Here is a 13,308-nt window from a genome sequence, read left to right as displayed (position 1 = left end):
CCATGGTAATAATGATATGTTAAGCGTTGTGTCGGCTGGCCCGGCCGGCCGCTGTCGCGACACGTGTAAAGCGTACTGTTGCATGCTCACCACACTCGACATTCGCCGCTACAGAAGAAGATCATGATCCTAGTGTGCCTGCTCATACTGGGCATCGTCATCGTGGGCTACGTGTCCAGCTATTTGGTTTGAGCGGCCACTCATACTTCGATCGCCAAATGCTCAAAGGTAACAGTCGCGAGCGGGCGAGTGGGCGGGGCAGCGCCGGCTGCCGCGGCCGCTCGCCGTCGCCGCCCCCCACTAATGTGTGTTGTGTTTGTCCACTGTGCAGAAGAAGATAATGATAATGCTGTGTCTGCTCGTGCTCGGCCTCATTGCGACTGGCTACGTGTATAACACATTCTTCTAAACGGGTGAACGGGGGCAGGTTTGATGCGTAACTTTCAATGGGTTTTATAGACCGCATCCCTAGTTAGAACGAGACTTGAGTAGATTTATCATTCGATAAAGCCATGCTTTATTACTTAGACGCCGATCAGAACGATCTCATATTCGAAACAAAACCAAAGTATATCTAATGGAATTGGGGTTTTTAAATTTGCATGAGTCAGTTGCATAATAAATATTTGGCTATAAGATAACCATTGTACTCATATACTATAGAATATTAATTATTTATATTTTGCTACTCGGAACATTGAGCATTGATATTGCTGTAAGTTAAGTATTTGCTACTAGTTCAGGATATAACGACGCCTTAGAAAATACTGCAATTAGGATACAAAATACTACACTACTTATAAAAATATGACACCGCTACTTTTCCAATTTATGCATGACCAAAATATATATAAATAAAAAAGAAAATATATCCTGCCTTTCTCAGTTGCCTGACCGCTTAATTTGTTAACTTAAAAAAGTAAATACTCTATCTATTTTTATTCTATTTTATAATCCAAGCACTTCTTTATATTTTCGCACCTTGTATCGTTTCGATGTTTTTACTCCTAATTAGGTTTCTCTTTCTATTCTGTCAATAGGTTCATTCACTTCATTTTATTTTATTTTAGTATCATTATAATTGCAAAACATTCCAGTGTCATAACCCATATATTTTATTGGATGACTAAATATGTATTTTTTAATATCAGTCCATTTCAAAATTGAGGCAACTGTCGCTACACATTTATCGCGACAAGATACCTATTAAAGGACTGATTACATTTTCACCTCCTTCTTCCCAATTCCTTCCAAATAAATAAAAAAATATGAACTTAAACTTAAAAATCTTATAAATAATTTTTATAGTTATTATCCCAAAAGGATAATTGCTCAAAATTTCGCCCACAAATTACTCTTTAACATAGTTACTTCGTATTAAATCAGGAAAAATTACCATCTTGTAACATATTTTCGGTCAAAATTAAATATCATTATATACATTACTTACATTTACACAGAAAATCACGCATATTTTTATGTAAAAATCTTTATGTAGCAAGAATTTAGGTATTTAGTGTAAAAAACAGGGCGTATAGTCCAGGAGTTACAGCCAGGAAGCTGACAAAAAAGTCTTCAATATTTTTATAGTTGCTCCCGACCTATACGTGCTGTTTTTAGATCTATGTAATTTTAATTTACTTATTTGTATTTTGTAGTGTAATCTTTATGTTGAATTAAGCGTGCCATTTTGAATTGTCAGGACCGTCATGCAAAGAAAAATCGTCGCGCATATATCGGTGCCTGCATCCCGCCTGGCAACAATCAACATTCAGCAACAGAGCGAATCATCAACACGTATCAACACCTCTTATTTGTTGTTAGAAGTTCGTCTGTAAGATTCAAACTATATTCAATTACTTATCATCTGAGATACGTCATAGGAACAAATGTTTGATATAATCGTCGTTAGTTACAATTTATTGGCCGTAACCACTCCATTACCGCTGGCTCTAAAATCGGTTTTATAGCGATCACACAAAAACCAAAATATTTATTTATGAAATAAACTAAATAATTATTTAGTGCGCAATAATAATCAATGAATATACATATGTTAGTTATACGTACATTATAAACTAGTATCTACACGCATAACAGTATTTAGAATCTTAATAATCTCGGTTTCCACTATAATATCCTTACTATCTATATTTTAAAGTATATTTAGCCAGTGAAAATTGGGCATTTTTTAAATAATATTCACAGTATGGTCGTTTAGTCGGCATAGTGTGAATATAGTTTGTATGTATAAGTAAAGTGATACAAAGATTTGACAGATACCCTCTCTCATGTAAACGTTAAGTGTCAGTAATGATTTCTGTTTAATCGTGAATAGTTAACCTGGTTGATAGGTTAGAGGAATGGTGTCCGCGCCCCGGCAGTGCGGCGGTTCGTTAGTTCTACCTCACATAGACTAGCTCGCGCCGCGTCTCGCGCTCGCTGCATATCGCGCCGGCGCCGTCGCCGTAGCAATAATAAAGTTCGATTACAATTGTAAAATTGTTTAAAACTTTCGAATGTGTGATAGTAGATGCAGTTGTTGTTTAGTTAACTTTATAATAATAATGAATTGTTATTGTGAATGTAACTTTTAATAAACAGTAAGAGTACTTTGAACTTTTCAAATAATTACATAGTATAAACGACTCATTGAAATTTTTGGCGCTTTTCGATCAGATTTATAGTTGAGTGAATTATAATTTTAATTTGATACCTTTAAGCTCTTCGTTGTACAGTTAAACATAATGTAGCCGTTTTAGCTAGGGTAACTTTTTTAATAAATTTGAAGTACAGTCTTCAGCAATATAAGAATAGTTATTGAGCAGTATTTTCGGTTTGTAATAATAAATTGTAGAGTGTCACTCGAAAATTTAAGCACCAACATGTATTAGCATTTTCCTATAAGAAAATAAAGTTATTATTAAACGATTATCGCGAAGGATTATTATGTAGTCGTAAAATATTATGGCATATTGTTATGACGTGTCGAGGAGAGGCGCGCGAGTGGATAACGGCACTAAGTAACCCACCGAGTGTGCGAGTGTGAGTGTGCCCTGCCCAGTGCCCAGTGCCCAGTGCCCAGTGCCGGAGCTCAGAGCTCGGTCCCCAGTGCCCAGTGCGCAGGCTCGCGCGCGCCTGCTGTCCTGTCTGCAGTTCAATATTTAAGAACATGAAGCAATGTTAATTTTAACATTTATAGCATAATTAGATTTTTATCCTTAAGAGTAGGATTTCATCTAGTTGCCTTCGTAACAGTAGAGAAATTAGGTGATACCTTTTCTCTGAGTAGCTTCATAATAAAGTCACGGAGGTCAGCCGCGTTTCTCCACTAGCCAGTCAATTGTGTCGCTTGTCTTCCCGACATCGCGCTGACACCAGCTAGTTGCATCTAATCTCATCGTATCTCTAGTATAAGTATAATATTAAGGTCTCGAAGCGAGGCCGCGTACCTGACACCAATCTAACGTTAATGGTAGACAAGTGCGCCGCAGTCCGCACCGGGAACAGTTCGCACAAGGGACGCGGAGCGCGAGGCGTTCCCACCACGTCGCGTCCTATCCTAATTTGTATAAAATAAATCGTTAGAGTAGGTATAACCGAACTTCTAGTCAGCTTTTAATAATCTCTATTATTCTAATAATATCAATCGTAATATTGCAATTGTATCTTCTGTTACTAGTGTACATATAAGTGATGTTCTCGTGTTCAAGTACGGGCCGGCCGCACGTCGCGCCGCGTCCGGGTGTACGATCTGACAAACTCAATGTTATCGTAAAGCATAGATATTTTCATAATCAATAGTATGCATATTGTTGATTGGATTGCTAATTTTGTATAAGTACGTACACAATTAGTATAGTTTATATACTTATGTGTCAATTCTCATAGCGTTTTATTACATAACAGACGATAGCTAGTAAGTGTTAAACGTAATCCAAAATGATTGCAGTGCTGTTTATTAAGCTTATTCAAACTTTTTATGTTGTTTTAAATGAATGATGTTTTATTAATCTTGTATCCTTCGATCTTGAATGTATAATTATGTAACTATTTATCAGAGTTATGAAAATTAACAACATTTAAGCAATAGATCAATCTTGAATGTAATTCATAGGAAACCCGTATTAACATAAATCACTTCACGAGTCAAAGTAATGCACGATAAGAATTTGTGAAACAACGAACATTTTGAAATGTAATTTTAAGATCCCAATGACGAATGCAACTTTGAAAAAACAATTTCTATCGCCTCAAGTCTTCAACGTTTTCCCTTAATAGTTACTAATGTTACTTGTTTAATGACAGAATTGTATATCGTCTGTGTCATGTGAATATTCTTCCTGAAAATTCAGTAGGTATTCAAATAAATTATAGGGTGCCTTGAGAAGCAAATGTCTACCGGCAAGTCCTAGCCAAGCAAAGTAGATAACGAGTTAGTAACTTAAATATCGGTTCGGCTAAACTAATTAATAAGTACATATTTTCACTGACACTACATAGTCAATGTTTATGAGACATGACAATCATGATCGGCTTAATGATGCGAGCAGCAGTAAGAGCGTTCACTTGCACGAGGGAACAGCTATTGTCGTAGCGCCAGTATGATTTGCTGCTGCCGGTAGAGAGAGGCGCCCTCACGAACACGACGCGGTCACGCCACGCCTCCGACACGTGGGGCACTCACTCAATCTTATATTCTACAAGTTATATTGTTTATCAGTAGAGTCGCTAGACTTCAATTTGTAGTTAAATGTTCGTAATTATCAAATTTCCACAATTGTGCTTTATTCTTTCTGACTCTTTGATGTTGCTTGGCGTTGAATGATGTGAAACATTATTATAATATTGTATTAGAGTTTATTATTTATTTTAAATCATGTTATTTTTCATAATTTAGTTTAGACAAAAATGTTAAAATAGTTTAGTACCGTTTTACGGATGTTTCTTGTACCTATATAAGTATTTCAGAATTTATATTAAAGTTGTATTCCATATGACAAAATTGTCTCGTAATCTTCTTGTAAAGGAACACTGAATACCTAAACTCGTTGTTACATGTTACAAGTACCAAATCTTGTATTACGAATATTAACAGTCAGATTCTGGACACAATGTAAAATTCAAGTTAGATTGGTTTTATAGTCATATTATATTCTGTATGTAGGTTATCAATCTGAAATTCTCTCATAATTATAAAATAAACGGTGTTTTCTGCTGTACATGTTGTTTTATTGAAAGTAGTCTTTAACCAAGAATGTACGCATACGAATTTGACAAGCTTATCAATCGGCTTGGCCAATTAATAGTCAAGTAAAGCACAGCAATGAAGGTAGTACCGGAAGTACCTACCGCTCAGATCTCTGTTGTCCCCAAGTCCGTTTTCATCACAGACCCTATTTATTACTGAGTTCCACACTGCTTATATTATATAGTATACAAGAATTCATTTAAGTACTTACTTAAATCCCACACCTAATGCTTTGAGGTGTCAGTGTCACAGGTCACAGGCTACCTACGAGAAAAATAGTTGTATGCCTCCTTATCTCTCACCTTGACTGCGGAAACGATCAACAAGCAATCAAGATAGACATAGAAAGCCTCTCCATGTAACGATCCACAGTAAGGCATACCGTGTTCTTATTATCTCTAAGGTTTCCACATTGATTTCGTAGAGTATATTCTCTATGACTACGGCTACTGTCAACTTTGTCATTGGCACAAAGGCTAGAGGGCCATGCCATTAAAAAAAAAAAAAAAAACAACTTTGTCAATGTCAGTCCGTTGTTGACAATTCACTATTTTGCCAGTTTTGTTTTCTTCGCATTATTTTTTATTATTCAGAAAAGTTGGCTATTTGCTTTAGTGTAATTTATTGAAGAGATAGAATACATCAATAGATCAAAATGAACGCACCTCCAACATTCGAATCATTTCTTCTTTATGATGGAGAGAAAAAGTAAGTATATTATCTACCCCACGGGTTATTGTAATATTTACTTGTTACTCACCGGTTTTAAATTTTAGGGTTCAGAAAGAAGAGGACACAAAGGTGACCAACGCAGCAATATTCACGGTAAATAAGGAAGACCACACACTCGGAAACATGATTAGGCAGTATGTATTCTATCCATATTGTTTACAATGAATTTCATCTTTGTTTTATCATCTATCTTTATAATTTGTTCTTGCAGCCAGTTACTGAAGGATCCGAAAGTACTGTTCGCCGGATACAAGGTGCCTCATCCTCTGGAACATAAGTTTGTTCTGCGAATCCAGACTACTTCGGACTACACTCCGCAAGAGGCATTCATGAATGCCATCACTGACCTAACCTCAGAACTGTCACTATTTGAAGAACGATTCAAGGTATGTAATGATAAAAAAAACTAGTAATGAGGAATTGTGAAAGCTGCTGTAAGGGAAGATGAGGTAGTGACTCATTACCACACCATGACTGAAGCGAGGCGTATGTCCTGTCGTTGACAGTCAAACATGCTGATGAAATAATGAAATATCAATGATAATGAAATTGGTCTTCAGTATTGGCATGGTATGATACAGTGTAAATGAAATGCCAATGTGCAATGCTACTATGCTATTGCTTTGTTCTTCCAAGCAAGGGTCAAACTAGTGCTTTGCTATCAATTATAAACTTCGTCCTGATGAGTGAGTCAGTGGGTTGAGTTAGTGAAGTCCATAATTTGGGTCTGACCATTGATGCAGTGTTGAGATAGGAAGCCCAGTTGGCAACTGTACGGACATGTTTCTACTGGCTTAGAATAGCTTCAAAATACTACCAAAAAGTTTTATCAATGTGGATTTTTTTTATTATCACTGTAATGTCCTGCCTTTTTGTTGTTTGTGAGGAATTAACAATGTTCTATCAATGCAAACAATATGTGATATGAATATTGTAGTTGTGTGTAAAATGCAACTGGAATTAATTATCAAAAACTAATATAGCATAATCTTATCTTTCTTGCAGGAAGCCATAAAAGAGAAGAAGGAAGGATTAGATTGAAAATAAGAAAACATAATGTAGGATAAGGATTAACATAATATGTGAATTATTTGAATAAATAATAATTATTGAGTATCAAAGAGTATTTATTTATAACTAAAGCCATTGTTTATCATTCAGTACTCAAAGAATCATATAAACTGAGCATTCAATATCTTCATCACCATGTAATTTTGTAGCTTGAAAAGTATTTTCTGCTTTTATTTTAATAAAAATGCATCTTACGTTTTCTGAAAAAAGTTTGTCTATGCATAAGTCTGGTAACAAAATAAAACAAGTTAATAATTCAATTAATTTATTGTTATAAAACTGTTATATTTTGGTGTTCATTTAATTATATTCTAAATAAATTAAAATAGGATGCAATAGAATTATTTAGAATCATGATTGTGATGAAAGACCAATTTGTGCCATAAAGATCATTTCTCAATATGCATTATGACCAGATAATGCATACGAAAACTTGATTTACCAATCACCTAATTATTAAAAAATATAACATGCAATGATTCTCTTAGTAATATAAAAGATCAAAGGTACTTATTTACAAACATTTTCCTAAGATATTAACTATAAAACAAGTGATACCATCGCAATGGTAAACAATAATAAATAATAGCCAACTAAAACAAGTAACAACAATAACGGTAACATTAAAACTAATCCGTCAATAAATAGGCAAATTAGAAAGTTTCCTCTTCATCACAGTTCTCGGTTGCGTGGCCAAATACTGCAAACAAAAGACATTAATTACTTTATACTGTCTAATACAGAAAATCGTCCCAAAATTATCAAGATTGAGATTAATTCTCACGGGATAACAGTATTTCCCATCTATTTAATGGATGTTAATATACATATGTATAAAACTTTCTCTTCAATCGCTCTATCTATTGAAAAAACCGCATCACAACCCGTTGCGTAGTTTTAAAGATTTAAGCATACATAGGGATATGGGAACACAGAAAGCGACTTTGTTTTATACTACGTATTGATAAGAAATTGTTATTGTTACCTTCACAAATATCGCAGTAGGGTCTGGGTGGCGGCGCGGCGCGGCGGTTGGCGGGCGGCGGCGGCGCGTCGGGCTCGCCCGCCTGCTTGGGGCAGTCCTCCGTGTCGTGCGCGTCAAACACGTCGCAGATGTCGCAGAACAACCGCGGGGCTACTGCGCGGGCTTTGCGCCCATTGCTTTACGACAAAAAAAATCTATAATAATGTTTCGATGATTGGAAACATAGTTACAATCTTTGCCTACCAACTATCTACCAAGTAGTATCTCATTATTTTTACTAAAAAATCTATTGTGACTACGATCTTGAAATTAGCCCATGACATGGTATTGCTGATCATTTCATCAAATATTGTATGGACTATAAGGCAGGTCAATCATACAGAACTGGAATATAAACTTACAAAAGAACAGGTTCAGGAGCCACGGTGCCGCCTTCGAGCGCCTGCACTCGCGCCATGAGCTGCTCGTTTTTGCGCTGCATGTCCACTATCACGGAGTTTAGGAAGCTCACTTGGCCGTCAATCATCTCCTTGTCGTCCGTCGTCCTGTAAAGAGAATTTCGATGGTACATATTGTTTATTTTTGAATTTCGATAGTCATTTGTAACATTTCAATGTATATTAGTTAATTTGTAATTAGATGATATAAAGCCCAAAGTTTTGCTTACTTTTCAGACGCAGTGTCGCCCTGCCCTAAAACACCCATAGCGCTGTTGTCGTTTTTATCACGAACGTCTTTACCCTTCAGCGCCATCTCCTTCTGCAGAAGAAGCTTTTCCCGTTCCGCGATTTCTACTTTAGCTTTTTGGCTCTGAAAGAAGCATATTTATTAATAGAAAATGCATCTAAAATGATTTACTATATTTTTTTCAATTTTTCTCTCACCTTAACTTCTTCTTGTAATTTGCCTATCAAGTCTTCCTTCAGTCTCAAGTCCTTAACTTTATTTTCTATATCAGCTTTAAGATTCTTGACTAAAGTTTCACTCTTAGCTACAGACTCAGCGGAAGTTTGTTTAGCTGCATGAAGTTCTACTGTCAACTTCTCTAACTGCTTGTCTTTCTCTACGTCACTACTCTGCTGCACAGCTATCAAGTCCAATTTCTGAGTCAATTCTAATATTTTACTTTCAGCTTCTGTTAACTGTTGTTGCAATTGATTTTGTTTGTCTACTTCTGCTGTCACCTTGTCTTTGGATTGTTTCAATTCTTTGTCATAGTCATTCAATGTATTTTTAAGGTCATGTCTAGCACGCTTGCTTTCTTTCTTATATTCATCAAACTGTGCTTGTAATTGTTTGTTCAAATCTTCATAGTTCATTTTTTGGGCTTCATTGATGTTCGTTAGCTGCTTGATGTATTGTTCCGATTTATCAACTAGATTTTGTAATTCTGTCACTTTTTCACTTGCTTGTTTGAGTTCTTCGAGCTCTTTACCCTTCTCCGCCACTTGAGACTGTAGCGTTTTTAGAGTATTATTAAGAGATTCTACTTCGGTTTTGTATGTTTCATTCAGTTTCGAATTTTCGAGTTGAAGTTGAGCAACAAGTTGTTGAGTTTCACTAGAACCTAATTGTAAGGCATCATGCATCTTCGTGAGCTGCGACTCTTTCTCTTGTATTACAGTATCTTTGTTAGAAACTTCTTGTTTCAACTGATCTAGTTCCGTTTCCAATTTAGTTATTTTTTCTGAATCAATCACATTCTTCTCAGACTGCTGTTTTAGTATATTATCTTTTTCTTCAACAGACTTTTTCAGTTCGTTGATTACGGTTACGTTGTCGTTAATTTTGTTTACGGCATCTTCGTAGTTTTTCTTAATCGTCGTCAATTCTGCCAATGTCTCACTGTACTTCGATTCCAACGAAGTCTTTTCTTGAACTAAAGCAGACATTTCTTTTTTCAACACTTCTAATTGGCCCAACTGTTCTTTTAATACAGTTTCTTCTGCTGAGGAATTTGCTACTAGGCTTTCATATTTTTGTTTAAGTGCAGACGTTTCTAAGGCAGCTCCGTTTAATTTCTCTTCTAATTGTTTTTTATTTTCTGTCGCTTTATTTAGTTCTTCGTTAACCTGTGCTAGCTGCCGATCTTTTTCAGTAACGATTTCGACATTGGATTTCATATCGACTTCAAGCATTTCTAATTTCAAAGTAAGATCTTTAACATTATTCTGCTTTTGTTCCAATATCTCTTTCAGGCGGTTTTCTTCAGCCTTCAGTTGGTTGGTTTCTTCGGTAACAGTGGATAAATTATTTTGTAACTGTGATATTTCTTTCTCGAAGTTAGTTTTTTGGTTGTTCAATTGAGCAGTCATGTCATCTAATATTTTTTGCAAACTATCTTCATGCTTTCTTGCTTCTTCCAGTTTGTTATTCAAATCATTTTGTGCTTCAGTCAATTGATCCACTTTCTCCATAAGTTTAACTTCTGAAGTTGCACCATCTGCTTTCAAAATGGATATTTCTTCTTTGTACCTGTCAATATCTATTTCTAGCTTTTTGCATATGGTGTCGTGTTCCATATTCTGTTCCTGTTCTTTTACTTTAAGTGCTTCTATTTCATTCTTCAATATGGAGTTTTCATCCAGAAGTTTGTCATTGTCAGTTTGGAGATTTCTTAAGTGATTATTTATTTCTACAGTTTGTGTTTCAAATTCTTTGATTTTGCCGTCTGCTTCTTTAAGTTTTTCTATGTTTTCATTAACTGATACTACCAATTGTCCGCGTTCATCAGAAAAGTCTTCTTGGATCTTAAACAGCTTTTGTTTCAATTCTTGTTCGGCTCGTGCATGATTGTTGACTACTTCCCTGTGCTTGTCCTTCAACTCTTGCAATTCTTTTTCAGTTTCCTTCAAATGTTGGGATAGCTTATTGAACTGCTCATTCGAATCCGTTGTCTGACCAGTGAGGTTCATATATTCCGATTCAATTTTATCTTTAGCCTTTTGAAGCTCAGCACACTTTTCGTTAGCGCTTTCAAACTGGCGTTTATATTCTCCAACTTCCAGCTCCATTGCTGACATTTTTGCTTTTAGATCATTGTTAGCTTGTGTTAATTCGTTGATGGACTGTTTGAGTTTTTCATTTTCCTCTTTAAGAAGTTTCAGTTCATCTACGTTAAGAGTAAATTGAGAATTAAGAGCTTCGAATTCTACTTTACTTTGATCCAAAGTTTGTTTGTGGCTTTCAATTTCTTTCATAAGCTGGTCTATTTTAGAGTTACGATCATCAATTTCTTTCTTATGCTCTTCAGCAATTTTACTGTGTTTAATGTTGAAATTAGCAGCTGCTTGTTCGTAATCCTCTTTAAGTTTTATTATTTCCTTATCTCTTTCATGAATAGTTTCCTTATATTCACTGACAAGCTTCTCGGATAAATTTGTAGATGTACTTAGTTCAGCAAGCAGTTTTTCATACTCCTTGGTCTTAGCGGACAAACTTTGCTGTAACTCCATCATTTCTGTTTTATTCTTTTCATGTTGTTGAGAGACTTCACTCAACAGAGTCTCATATTCGTTAACTTTACTATTGTATTCATCTTTAACACGCCCTAACTCTTCCTGTAGCGACTTGAATACTGTTTCTTGTTTCCTCTTTGAGTCTTCTAGTTGTTCTAAATCTAATATTTTAGCACTTAGTTCCATTTTCAGTTTTGTGATTTCTTTATTGAGGTTGACTTCGTGTTCCTTACTCACTCCAACAACTGAAACATGACATTGTAAGGGTTAAAACACACTGTTGGTTTATTGATTCATTAAAATATTTAAGTATTGTTAAGTTGTTTGATGCATACCTTTATTTAATTCTAATGTTTTATCGTCTACAGTAGCTTGCAGCTGAGTTAACTTAGTATTTAGATCTATAATAATTTGGCTGTTTTCCTTATTTAATCTTTCTAAGTTCTGTTTTTCGGTTTCTAGTTTAGACTCGGCTAGTTGCAGTTTCGCAGTCAGTACAGAAACTTGCGTTTCGAATTCAGTTTGAGCGATAGCCATCTTTGTTTTGGCTTCGTTCAGTGCTTTTTCGGAATCAGTCTTTAGTCGAGTAAGTTCCTCTGACATGCTTTTCCCTAATGAATCTTTCTCGTTCTCTTTTTCTTTAAGGAGAGCGTAAGCTTCATCTAACAGTTTCTGCAACTCCGACGATAAAGCTGAAATATAAAAATAGGAACATTTAATCACAGTGGAAAATTATATCCATGGCTTTATGTGGAAAATAGTGCAAGCAAACCAATGGTTTTCGGTAAACAACTGAAAATTTCTTCCAGCACGTATGCAGATGTTGATATATGTTATATTATGATATGGTAACTATGTACATATAGCTACACTCACTATGGGCGGCAGCCAGTTCCTCCTGATGCTGCTGGTTGGCGGCCGCGATGTCTGCGGCGCGCTGGTCCTCGTGCATTCGCAGCGCGGTGGCCGTGGCCTCCGCACGTGCCGTCTGCAGCTCAGCCTCGGCTTCAAGCTCACGGATACGCTGCTCACGAACCGCTTTCTCTTGCTAAATTCGATGTTAAAGGAAAGTAATGTATAGGGGACAGACGAATCTCAAAAGCATATTTTTTTTATTAAGTTGTTTTCTGAATCAATTTTTATTATTAACTTAAAATAATTGTTTTTGTTCAAATCATTACTTTTAATGTCTAGAACTTACCTCCATCGCATCTTTATATTTCTGAAAAAAAAAAACATTTATTCGTCATCAATATAACTTAAACTGAAGCAAAATCAATCCTTATATAACATTATAAAATCTTTAATTTTACATACATTATAATCCTCTCTATTAATATTTTCTTCTTCTGTCCTGAACATGAGATCTTCAACTTTCTGCTTTTCGTCTTCTAACAGTTTGTTGATCTTTTCTAACTCAGCTTTTAGCTTACTGTTCTCAGACGTCGCCTGAAAAAGAAAAAACATATTTTTCTCTAAGAAACATAGTTACAAACTTATCTTACAGAAGGGACTGGACTGCCCTAAAACTTTGCAAAGTCCTGAGTATCTCGTTCAGACCATCAAGGGTCCTTATTATGTAAACCGCTAGAATAGATGTCGGTCAAAGGAGGCAATAACGCTCACTACTCGACCTTTTTATTCGAAGTCGGTCCAAAGGCGAAGGGAAGGAAAATCAAATATTTGACTCGCTTCCCTCACCTTTTTACTAGATATTATCCAATAAAGAACATAAGTGCGATTCCCGAGTTTATTGATCTCTATAAAAACCCGGGTGTTATAAAAAGCTGACTTTTACATTAACGTTTTAT

The 13,308-nt window shown here is 35.6% G+C and overlaps 3 protein-coding genes across 22 annotated transcripts in view; 2 read left to right on the top strand and 1 right to left on the bottom strand.

The window, feature by feature from the left end:
* LOC124631262 (syntaxin-1A) overlaps positions 1-5,222 on the top strand; it is a 39,130-nt gene extending 33,908 nt beyond the window's left edge. Inside the window, exons 8-9 of one of the 3 annotated variants that reach the window (XM_047165564.1) lie at positions 332-427; positions 1,703-5,222. In XM_047165564.1, coding sequence (XP_047021520.1) covers positions 332-409 — 78 coding nt within the window. In that variant the 3' untranslated portion in view covers positions 410-427; positions 1,703-5,222. Of the gene's footprint in view, positions 1-114; positions 229-331; positions 428-1,702 lie in introns of all 3 variants that reach the window. The other 2 variants (XM_047165562.1, XM_047165559.1) reach the window with 2 other exon arrangements.
* Positions 5,223-5,765: 543 nt separating this feature from the next.
* LOC124631265 (DNA-directed RNA polymerase II subunit RPB11) lies at positions 5,766-7,099 on the top strand. Its single transcript, XM_047165569.1, has 4 exons — positions 5,766-5,959; positions 6,028-6,117; positions 6,195-6,369; positions 6,989-7,099. The coding sequence occupies exons 1-4, from the start codon at positions 5,907-5,909 to the stop codon at positions 7,022-7,024; spliced, it is 354 nt and encodes a 117-aa protein (XP_047021525.1). The 5' UTR covers positions 5,766-5,906; the 3' UTR covers positions 7,025-7,099.
* A 207-nt stretch (positions 7,100-7,306) lies between these two features.
* The window catches only part of LOC124631257 (CAP-Gly domain-containing linker protein 1), a 43,352-nt gene continuing 37,350 nt past the window's right edge, over positions 7,307-13,308 (bottom strand). For all 18 annotated transcript variants that reach the window (XM_047165541.1, XM_047165536.1, XM_047165542.1 and 15 more), the window contains 9 exons: positions 12,815-12,946; positions 12,699-12,719; positions 12,374-12,545; positions 11,833-12,189; positions 8,924-11,742; positions 8,707-8,849; positions 8,441-8,584; positions 8,040-8,215; positions 7,307-7,754 (listed from right to left, as the gene is read on the bottom strand). In XM_047165541.1, coding sequence (XP_047021497.1) covers positions 7,708-7,754; positions 8,040-8,215; positions 8,441-8,584; positions 8,707-8,849; positions 8,924-11,742; positions 11,833-12,189; positions 12,374-12,545; positions 12,699-12,719; positions 12,815-12,946 — 4,011 coding nt within the window. In that variant the 3' untranslated portion in view covers positions 7,307-7,707. The remainder of the gene's footprint in view (positions 7,755-8,039; positions 8,216-8,440; positions 8,585-8,706; positions 8,850-8,923; positions 11,743-11,832; positions 12,190-12,373; positions 12,546-12,698; positions 12,720-12,814; positions 12,947-13,308) is intronic.

The sequence above is a fragment of the Helicoverpa zea genome, chromosome 6 (assembly GCF_022581195.2).
Source record: "Helicoverpa zea isolate HzStark_Cry1AcR chromosome 6, ilHelZeax1.1, whole genome shotgun sequence".
NCBI classification, from domain to species: domain Eukaryota; kingdom Metazoa; phylum Arthropoda; class Insecta; order Lepidoptera; family Noctuidae; genus Helicoverpa; species Helicoverpa zea.
This window is presented reverse-complemented; position numbering and strand designations above follow the sequence as displayed.